General features: G+C 40.9%; 1 protein-coding gene across 8 annotated transcripts in view; it reads right to left on the reverse strand.

Moving 5' to 3' along the window:
- Positions 1 to 11202, reverse strand: part of SATB1 (SATB homeobox 1) — a 97852-nt gene that overhangs the window by 67448 nt on the left and 19202 nt on the right. For 4 of the 8 annotated variants that reach the window (XM_070073219.1, XM_051818501.2, XM_070073218.1 and 1 more), the window contains exons 1-5: positions 9657 to 9798; positions 6791 to 7025; positions 2956 to 3132; positions 2079 to 2205; positions 1224 to 1347 (exon numbers count right to left, since the gene is read on the reverse strand). In XM_070073219.1, coding sequence (XP_069929320.1) covers positions 1224 to 1347; positions 2079 to 2205; positions 2956 to 3132; positions 6791 to 7001 — 639 coding nt within the window. In that variant the 5' untranslated portion in view covers positions 7002 to 7025; positions 9657 to 9798. Of the gene's footprint in view, positions 1 to 1223; positions 1348 to 2078; positions 2206 to 2955; positions 3133 to 5697; positions 5837 to 6790; positions 7026 to 9645; positions 9799 to 11202 lie in introns of those variants that run through there. The other 4 variants (XM_051818499.2, XM_051818500.2, XM_051818498.2 and 1 more) reach the window with 3 other exon arrangements.

An 11202-nucleotide genomic window follows, 5' to 3' on the forward strand; every position in this document is an offset into this window, starting at 1 on the left:
ACTTTTACTCAAAGGTTATACATTTACAACCTCTCTATTCCAACGGTGAGAAAAACAAGAAAAAGGATTAGCTGAAGGTGTAACTGAATTCACAAAAAAGTTTGCTCTGAACTGTAAGAAATGGACTATTCGAAATACAGTAGAAACACATTTTGAGAATCTCTCAATTGCAGATATGTTTACAGCAGAGTTACACAGTTCACATTCAAATGGCTGACAGACTAACAATCAGAATTACATTTTAAACTTGCAGTAAAAGAAACCTTGAAAAGTTTAGTAAAAACCTAGTTAGACCAACACTTTAATTAGACTTTGCCATGGAATAACCTTAAAACTGGTTTGGCACTAGGAGAGGGCATTATAACACATTTATGTGGTGACCACTGGCGCAGCCCAGTAGGAGCAGGTCTATAGCATCCTTTTCCTATTTTTTTATTTGAAATCAACTGAGCATTATCAAAAATGCTTGGTTTTAAATCTACAAAGAAGGGAAACCTCTACCTAGAGTTTTGGTTGTCCTCTATCAATATTCATTCTAAAAACTGAAATACAATAATAATGAATCTACTTATCATCTCAATGGTAATGCATGCATCTCGGATGCAAAAAAAAAAAAAATGCCACTTACAAAACAAAAATCAGAAGTAAATTAATGCTACAGAACTGGTTACAAAATCCTAACAAGTACTATTCAACCTTTAGCTATGGAAAAAAGATTTTTCCCTGTTTTTCTTGGTATTTTTACTAAATATTTCCTTTCTGATATTTTGGTATAAACAAAGTACCCAAGAACTGTACCTTTGTTTCCTTTAGAAAGCATGTGGAAGTTTTGCCCATGAACTCTACACTGCCATTCCCACTCACCAAAGCTCTGTGTAAGTCATACCCGCTCAACACTTTCCTAAAAAGGGCACTCAGGAGAATGTAACCAGTATGCTTAGAACACTCCGAACACAAATCTAAAAACCAAGCAGAATAGTCTTCTGCTAGACTGTTTTTCCTGTAAATAGTCGTTCGTTCTTTTCCTTAAGGGAGAAAAAGTGTAAAGGCTCTATTCAGAATGAATCAGGCATATTTTAAAAGGTCAGCAGTGGTCAAGCCACTTTGCATTCTGGCAGAGTCTTGCTTCCCATACCAGTTGCTTTAAACTATGGAGGCCTATCAGACCTCAGATCAGGGCTGCCCATGAAGTCTTATTATGTATCCCATGCTATGCTAAGTACCTGTGACAGGGGGCACTCCTTGGCCAGCGAACTCTGATTCATATCTTTCAGCAAGTCCTTCAGAGCATTCCTTACTGTGGTGTGCGACCACTGTTCGGGAGGCAAGTCTTCCAGTTTGGGGCAACTGTTGGAGACACAGATTAGAAAGGGGATTATTACAAGATTGCATCCCGCTGCACAACATTCCTTTAAGACAGACAGATTTCATTTTGCGCATCAAACAGATGCATCTGGAGATTGCTCTCGGTCTCCTGATTGTTCCGATTAGTTAATTACTTTATACAACACATCTGCTGTATCGATGCATGAATTATACATCAGCTGCCTGTGGTGGCTATTTTTTCATGTTACTTCTACCTTCCTGCTCTGATGCGCTTGGGAAGACAATTTAAGGTGTACTGCTTTCTCACGAGCCATCGTGAAAGGCATTAAGTTATTAACTGATTTCCTTTCATTACTCTGTTCATACGAATTAAAATGGTAAAAATATATAAATAAATAAGACTGCGGCAATAGCAAGGAAGGCATTCTTTCACAAAATGTACACAGATGGCACTGTTCATGATATGCAAAAATATTTTTTTCTTAAGTAAACTTTATGTAAAATGCCTTCTTGTAGTGCATCATATAATCGACTAAATGTAAAAGTCTCATCTTTTGATAACCTGCATAAAGCCACAAACTGGGGAGGGGGGGCTGCTTTTAAATTATACACCGAAGTCATAGGAAAAAAGCAAAAGGGATAAGGTAAAAAAATCACTGGATTAATCTTTCTGAAACACAGGTTGAATAAAAATGGAAGGTTTCAAAACACAAGGTAAGAGGCTTCTCCCCAGAATTGCCGTCGTGACTCACCTGTGTAACTGAATTTTCAGTGTGACCACATGATACACGTCTTGCAGCATATCTGCTACCGTGGCATCAGGCGCATCTGTCACATAAGAGAGTGGAACTGGATTCCACTTTCCAACCTGGATGAGCCCTATTCCAGATAAAGGGAATATGTCACTAAATATTTCACCCTCAGATAATATATCTAGTAGGTCTTTTTCCCCCCTGCCCCCACCACAAGCAATATTGTTATTTCTGTTTGAATGATTCCCTTCCCTCTAAAAGGCAGGTCAATGAAAATATTCACAGCTTAGCTTTCCAAATTGTGAAATTATGTAAATGACTGTAGGGTTGTTTATTATTTTGGAAATAAAACCCCATCAATAAAACCTATGCATAAGGCCACATTTTCCTAACTTACAGGAAGTTCTAATAAGACATAGCCGAACCAGTTCTAAATGGCTTTACGATTTAGATAAGATTCTCTATTGCAGTGGGAATCAGCATTGAAAAATACTTTACAGCCCATAAAACCATCAGAAACAGAATAAAAGAAACAGAACTAGATATTCAGTCATAAATGCAAATTGACTCTCAACAGTCCATCTGCTCAAATACGCTCCTCACTTCCTTGTGGGTCCTCAGTGGAGCAGATTATTAAGGTCAATAAGCATACTAATGATTCAGCTGAAGTAATTTAAAAAAAAAATCTACCTCGACATTCCACATGAGCAAAATGTGTGTTAACTAAACCAAACTGAATTAAGCCAATTTTTTAAAGCCACAGTCTATAAGGAACCAATGTAATACAGTTCTTTGAACAAAAATATTCAGTGCTTTCTCTACGAGGTAAACAAAGGAAGCCAAGCAATTTTTCCAATCCCACGTATGCATTATTTACCTTTGGCCTGGGCAGCAGAGCTATGCGAATAGCCTAGCGACAGCAATGCCATTTCTATCAGCTGGTTGAAAAGCATATCCTTTCTCACCAGCACAAATTCCGCATGCTCCTCCTTGCAATCATATTCAATGGCGTTTTCATAATGTTCTACTACACAGAAAACTGGCAGCATGGTTCCTATCAAAGAGATGGGGAAAAAGGAAACCAACAATCTTCAGAAATACAGACTTGGGGGAGGAAAAACTAAATGAAAATAAATCCTGACAACAGTGAGAGAACAGAAACCTGTGCTTCCAGGGCAGACTGGGTACAGAAATACAGGCAGCGTACAAGCACACACATATACACACAAATACGTATTATTTTTGTTCTTTAAAGTTGTAAGAGAAATAGCCACATGGAATGTAAACTTGGTCCGAAGGGAATGTAGGCTCTTGCTCTAATTTTAACAGTGCATCTTCCAAAAGCAATGAATGCAGGATTACCTTTTTGATCAGATAACAATGCTGATGAGAAGTAAGTGTGTCCTATCTGATTTGCTATGAGTGGCATACAACACGCAAACAGAACTCACTATAATCATCTTCAGAAGAACCCACCTTCCAACTGCCTTCACGCTTTTGTTAGTAATAAACTTTCCCTGCTTGTGTCCAAATTATCTTTGACTGTAAAATGATGATTTTCTCCTTTTTTAGATATTTACTCTAACTGGTTCCAAACTGATGCCTGACAATATACCATTTCAGTATGTGCACAATGTAGATAAATAATGTTTATTTTTGTGACTACTCATATAATCTACCTGATTAAAAAGATATCACAGTAACTAAGAGTCTTAAAAATGAACAATCTTTGGTACAACAAATATGACAAAAATACGTCAGAGAACAGGAAGGTCGCCTCACCAGGATATATTGGGATGAAAGAATCTGCATGCATTTCATATAGTCTCTCTTTATTTTAACCCAGTGTAAGAACCTAGCAGCCATACTATTAAAAAGCGCAGGCTAAACCACTATTAAAAAAGAGGCTTCTTACTAGAAATCAGAATCAGGAGATGCTGTGATACTCAAGGTATTACGCAGCGCTCCGTCAGACTTCCAGCAACAACAGAAAAGGGTTAAAAGCAGATGCATCTGAACTCTACCATGGCAAACTGCCAGGAGGGTATCATCTTTAGCATAAATGATGACAAGGGTTACTTTAACAGGGCACCCAGGATCCCCAATTAGTCCTACAACATTATTGCCTCTATATACTCTGTTCTCTGGACTTAGAGAATTCTATGAACTTCTGAAGATGTCTAGTGCATACCAACCATAACTAAAATTCAGGATTTCCTACTGACACCAGAGAGGCCCTTTAAAAATTCTCTATTTGCTTGTTTCTGCTGAACAAAAGCCGGCAATAAAACAGCTACATTTTTCTACATGTGTGTCTTCACCAAAGCTTTAGTGAACTGTTCACAAGAGATTCTAGCTCTGACAAACAAACCCCTTCAGGTTTACTTAGAAAAGCTCACAAACTCATTCGGAAGTACCAACAGGCTAGGCATGAAAAACAAGCCGCAGAGCTTGCCAATATTCTTGTCATTCATTCAGCTGTTTTATACCAGAGAGAGAAGCCGCCAGGGATCAGAAGACGACTTGGGGAGACCACAGCAAAAATAGCAATATGCAAACTGGTGATTTCTTCCTTGGCTTGAAGGTATTTTGGCAAAATCTCCTAAGCAAATAAAAACATTCAACCCCTTTTTCTTAGCCGTGCTTTCTCATCTCAGCCACAATTTTTATCTAGCACCTGTCAAACAGAAACTATGCACATAAAAAAAAAAAAAAAAAGATGAAAAAAAAATCCACCAAAAGGCTTTAGTGATTTTGTTGTCTGGAGTGAGCAGAGATCCTTCTACAATTAAACTGCATTTTTAAAATGTCATTATGAATGCAATGGTATCACAAAAAAGAAAAACGGAAGTGCAAGTACTACACTTTGGGTTTCTCCCCCTCCTGTCCCTGTGTCTTCAAAGAGTTGTGTTAGAACAACAAAAACATACATTTTCCCTCTGAGAGGATGGAACACACGTGCTATGACTCTACTCCTCAGACCCGTGAAATACTCTAAGTAGGCTTTTCAAATTATTAGAAAATACTGGATTTTAGACTTTATTGATCAAATTCTGAGGTATCCTACAGATAATACTGGTGGCTATAAATGAAGTAACCCAGTATCATCTAAATACAAATCTAGCTGCTGAATCGTGTGACAAACTGTCTTGGTTGTCCTCCTATTACTGGGAGTCATGTAGAACAAGAGCCTTCTCTGAACTGATTATTCGTGCTAGTGCTTGCAAGACTTCCAACTACAGCAACTTCATAACCTTCCAGCATTACAAGGGGAGAGCACTGGTCACTGCTGAATGCTAAAAATACCACATGATTTAAACCTGAAGGCAGTCTTAGAAGCTTTTGCTGAAGGTTTATGAGCCTGTGTAAACAGCACGTCTGCCATAAGGAGCAGTGAAGTCTGTAGAATCCTTGTCTAAAACTGTCCTGGCATTAAAGTTTGCTGTGCAAATATCACATAATACCAGAGACAGCTGAAATCTCCTATTTAGGAATTTATGGAACTTATATGTTTGCAGGCGTCAGAAAGTCTTTTTTATAGAGCCCCAGTGCTTCACAGTACAATATTAATGCACTCTGTTTGAAAAGCCATAATAAATTATATTTTTAATGCTCTTACCCTGGCTTTCTTAAGATGCATACATTCTTGGCAAACAATCAATAAATAGGGTAATCATGAGTAGAGGCCAAAGAATTTGCTGAAGTGCTGTTTTTCCATTTTTAATAGATAAAGATCTAACAATACGGACTGCTGTGTCTGTTCATTTCAGGATCAATATATTCTTTGTTTTCGCCAAACCAAGGAAAAAATAAATGATTGTATGATAAATGTTATGCATCAAACACAATGAAATTCCTCTGCCTTCTAACTTTATCTACTTAATATTCTTGGCTGCTAAAAGATGCATTTTTATCCTTTGCCTAGGAAATGTAAGGAAAATCTGATTCCTGTACATCTTATTCAAAGATAAAATAAAGACCCGCATGCTACACATATATTACCCTCAATACAAGCACTACATTACAGTAACAACAGTGTCAAACACATCGCAAGTTGTTAAACTTCGTCACTTTAATACTGGCAGGAAGGAGTCAACACTGTTACATATCTTCCCCCTTATAAACCTGCCTCAATCTGTCTTTCATTTATCAAAAATATACAAATATAGCAAAAAATTAAAAACTAAAATCATCAGGGTTTTTCACTACTAAACAATGGATTTGTTCTTAATAAACCACAGAAAAAGGCATCATAAAACTTTTACATTATCTTATGTAAGATTTCGATGATCTCTGAAACTGCCTTACAAACTGGTAATCTTATGAAAAAGCTAGGGTGGTTCTCAAACAGGCTAAATGTCTTATTCTTAATCAGAGTCAGGTTAAGCAACAGCCACCTATATATCCTCTACTACCATCACCTTATGAAAGGACCCCAGTGTAAACGAAGACCAAGACAATCCAAGTCAGTCTTTATCATCTTAAAAGTTCAATGATTCTATAGTGGAGTAAGATGATCCATCCAAGCAACAGAGTCTACACTTTCAAACCTGAGTGACATTACGAATCAGAATGTAGCCAATTTCATATCAGAAAGAGAATCAAAGAAAGGAATATACAAATCATGTTCTGCCACTCCACCCCCACACAAGGTGGCCTTGGGTACACACCAGGGCTTGTAGCTTTCCAGGATTTGGCTCGAAAGTATTTACCTTTCCTAAGGTTGGTTTTCATCAGATGGCCCGAGTGTTTTAAAGGCACTCCCTGCATTTTTGCACCTGTACTCCCAAGCCTTCCTCTTCCTAGCGGGCTCCCGTTCTGCTCCAGGCGGGCAATCTTGGCCGGTGGACCCTTCGGATCACTCACATTGTTAGACATTTCTGAATGTTCTTTCCCCTGAGTTGCCTCGTTCAAATGATCCATACTCAGTCACTGTCTAAAGATCACCTGCCAGAATTTAAAAAGAAGATATGTTATAATTGGGTAGGGGTCTATACCTCTGTGTGTCCCCTGCTCATGTTTTACTGCTAAATTTCTCTCTCCACAAACACATTTGTAAAACTGCTTACCTAGATATAATATAATACAGATGTTACTATATTTCTAGATAACAGCACTACATTTCCATTCAAATTAACAGAATAATTTGCGGAAACTGTACCAACATACATGAATAAAAAAGTGATTTGTCATCTACAAACAAAACTAAATGGGGGGAAATGGGCTTGCTTTTACAATAAGAATTACTGCAAGTATAGCTAAAAAGAAAACAGCAATTTCTATTTACATATTCCTAACTTTTAAAAATTACAAACTCATTACAATACAATAGCAACACTTTAATAAGGGTGAAAAGATAATGACAGACTAAAATATCAGTTAAATCTAACATTTTTATATTTTTACATATATTTTTGTTTTATGAGAAAAAACAAGTACCACCTCCAAAGAAGATAGGAAACATCTGCTGTTTAAACTCTATACTGGCTTTAGAAATTAATGGGAAGGAAAAGTTTTCTACTATCAAAGTTTCAAGAGTTACATGACCTGTTAAATATCTAGTCAAGCCTTGGGTCAAACATGTGATCGGATCATTTCACCCCTAAGCAAACAGGAAGACGCAGAAGAGTTCTTCGAACATTCCAGACACTCAAGCATTACAATTCATGTTTTAGAGTTAGCATTTATGTGTCCACTAGTAATAGAGTAGTAGTTGTTTAAGTAGCAAAAAAAAAAAAAAAAGAAACTCTGTGATTTACACACTATATTCATGAGTTAAGTTCACTTTAAAAAAAAAAAAATCTTGATGATACTGGTAAAACACAACCTCCAGTATTCAAAAGTAATCTCAGTATGCAATGGAATTAACATCATAATTAACTTCAGAAAAAAATTAACAGATAATTATCCTCAGCTATATATTAGACATCAATTTCATACTGTTTACAATAAAGTAATTAGTGTATTATCAAAGTCACTTCTAAAATACAATTTTAACTAGAATTGATAAGAACAGGTGAGTAGAATTATTTTATAAACTTTTATGGTACTTGAAGGATTGTGTTTACCAAAAAGGAAGGGGATCACACTTAGAACAATCAGAAAGAACAGGATAACAAGAACTTTCCACCAGCTGTTTAATAATCTGACAAATCTTTGATTTTTAAAAAATTATTATATGGAACTACTCAGACCTGGATTTGAAAGCCAATCTATACTGACTGTTGAAAAGCATGGCTTTTCTGTAAACATTTGATTCTTCCATTTAATCACAGACTACTTTGCTTCATTCCACGTTTTACTGCAGAAGGGTGCAATGTTAATCTAGAGGTTTCAAAGCAACTCTAAGAATGTCAATTGAAGAACTATAAAGTTTGAGAAATAATAATGGCTATTTATCTTTGTACTCCAGGGTGGCACGCTGAGAACTAAAGGTTTACCGTTGATCGAGGTCCCATCTGTTTTTGGTTATGAGGTTCATTAACAATAAATGTGCCTTTTTTAACCACTTTTTGTCAAGATTACTCTTTTCCATTATATTAAACTGCAGCCTAAAACCAGAATTAACGATACTGACTTACTCAGTATTATAATGTTTCACGTGGATTATAATGCTGACCTGCTTTTTCTGAAATGGGCTGCCTTACCCCACAGCAGAAGGCAAATTTTAAAACACGATTTAAAAAGAAAATCTTTAAACCCTGGGGCAACTTAAGAGGGGAAAAAACGGGAAGAAAGTAGACAACAGTATCAAAGTTAATGCTACAAAACATATTAAGTAGTCATGCGGCTTAACAGCACTTTAAACTGTACAGCAAATGAAAGTGATAGATTATAATTTAGTTAATGTATTGACAATGAAAACATCGTATAGGTCATGCAAAATTATCTTTTGAATACCCACGTTTAAGCGTCTATTAAACACTAAGTCATCCTGTAAAAAGCTTTACGTTATAAAGCAAAATTATATGCACATAAAACACCCAATTTACTCCTTTAAATTCTATGCCCAAGGCTAAAGTTCACCAAACCACAGTTTGGAATGGAAAAGAGCAACCTCCAACCAGGCCTGCCTGGACTGACAGCAGCGGGACCAACTCCGGGCTCACAGATGCCAGGCTGCAGAGTTTCCTTTGAGTTACACATTTTAAGACCCATTTTAGTGGAACGTCTGGTTGGCACACAGAAAGCCAACTACTTTCTCAAAATCCCATTTCCCTGCCCATGAACTACGACCAAATCTGCTGATTTCTGAATCAAACAGTGAACCCAGTTATAGCAATTATTTCCCTGAAAAAGAAAGAAAGAAGCGCACGAAATTCCGGTTTCAAGAATCTATTTTCCTGCAAGGTGGGATCCTTTGCAAGGAGTTCCTGGCTGGATCACCTCCCTGGCCCCCCCGGACCCCCTTTATCCTATTTTAAGAGCTGGTACCCTTATCCGTTCCATAGGGCCGGCACGATCCAGGCCAAGCTTTCCCTGTGACCTTTTAAAGAGACAAAGAAGCAAAGTACTATCTAGAAACAGAAACACTGCAGTTTTACTGAGTGAAATTAGCAAAACCGACCTGAAACTCACCACTTCAAAACTTGACAGCATATAAATAACAAAAACAAAGGAGATTTCCTTTGCAGCCGATTTCTTGAAGAGAAGTTCAAGACTGATGTTTTCTACGTCCTTTTTTTTTTATTACAAAAAAAAAAAAAAAAAAAAAAAAAAACAACCCAGCCAGCAGCAGACCTGAAGGCGACTTCCCCTGAAATTGTATTATTTTCTCTTCCCCTACCCCCGCCCCCCTAAGGGGGGGAAGGGCAGAAAAAAACGTCTAGAAGAGTAGCCATGGGGGGGGGGGGCGTTTAAAAAAAAAAATCACAATTCGAAAAACAACATATATGGTTTGTAAAATGTCTAACCTCAGAGAACGGGGTTTCCGATGGGGAGGAGGGGAGAGTGGGGAGGAGGGAGGAGGGAAGAAGATAAAATTGATCTGACAAGTGATTCGTTGGGGGGAAATCGTAAAAACAAAGCAAAATCCGTTTGGAGCCGAACACAGCGGCGGTGCTGGGGAGGCGAGGTGGTGCCTGAGGATTCGCTCCCGAAGGCGGGGGGCGAGAGGGAAAATGACTGCGGACCAGGTCCCCGGGCAGGGAGAGGGTCCCCCCGGCGTCCGCGCCTCCCTCCCGCGCGCCCGGGCGGCCGGCGGGGAGCCCGAGTGCACTCGGGGCTGTCACTCGCAGAGTGGTCGTCCCCAGCCCGGAGGACGCGGACGGAGGCCCCGCGCCCCCTCCCCGCCGCCCCCGCCCCCAACAACTGCGACTAGCGAGGAACAAACCCCAAACTTTTCCCCACAGCCTCGCACCCCCGCCCGGGGCATCTACCAGGGGACGGCGAGGGGGGCGGGCAGAGGGTCGCGAGCACAGCCCCGGGGAGGCACGGAAGCGCCACTTTGGATTCCGCCCTCGCCGACCGCGGCCCCGCGGACCCCGTCCCTGCCCATGGACGCGGGGCTGCAGCGCCTGGGGTGGGGGTAGGAAAGAGGGCGGGGAGGGGGCGCCGAAGGCACCCCCAAACACCTCACCGTCTTGGCAGCCGCCAACTCCCCGCCCCCTCCCCGAAAGTCGCCGAGCTCTCACTCAGCCAGAGTCTGAGGTAAACAACGAGCACCACAATGGACTAGGACTTGGGGGGCGCGCAGCCCGGGAGCCGCCGCCAAACTGAGGAGGAGTTTCCCGAGCTGCTCCGGGGTCGCCCGGCGCCGCGCTCGGCCCGGGCCCGAGGGCAGCCGCCGCGCCGCGGAGGTGGCGAGGCCGCGGCTCGCCGGGCGGCCCAGGGGAGGCGTGCGCGCGTGTTTGTGTGCGTGTGAGCCGAGCCCCCGGACGGGGCCGCTCCTCGCTCGCGCTCGCTCGCTCGCTCGCTCTCCCCCTCGCTGCCGTCTCTGCCCCCATTAAACGATCAGTGAGTGACTCATCCCGGCCGCCGCCGCCGCCGCCGCCGTGCCCAGCTCGGCCCCGCGCGTCCGCCCGGGCTGCAGCCCTCCACGCCGCCGCTGCTGCTGCTGCCGCCGCTGCTGCTGCTGCTGCCGCCGCCGCCACCGCCGCCGCTGTGGCTGCCTCCTCTTCCTCCT

The sequence above is a fragment of the Oryctolagus cuniculus genome, chromosome 4, assembly GCF_964237555.1.
Source record: "Oryctolagus cuniculus chromosome 4, mOryCun1.1, whole genome shotgun sequence".
Lineage (NCBI taxonomy): Eukaryota > Metazoa > Chordata > Mammalia > Lagomorpha > Leporidae > Oryctolagus > Oryctolagus cuniculus.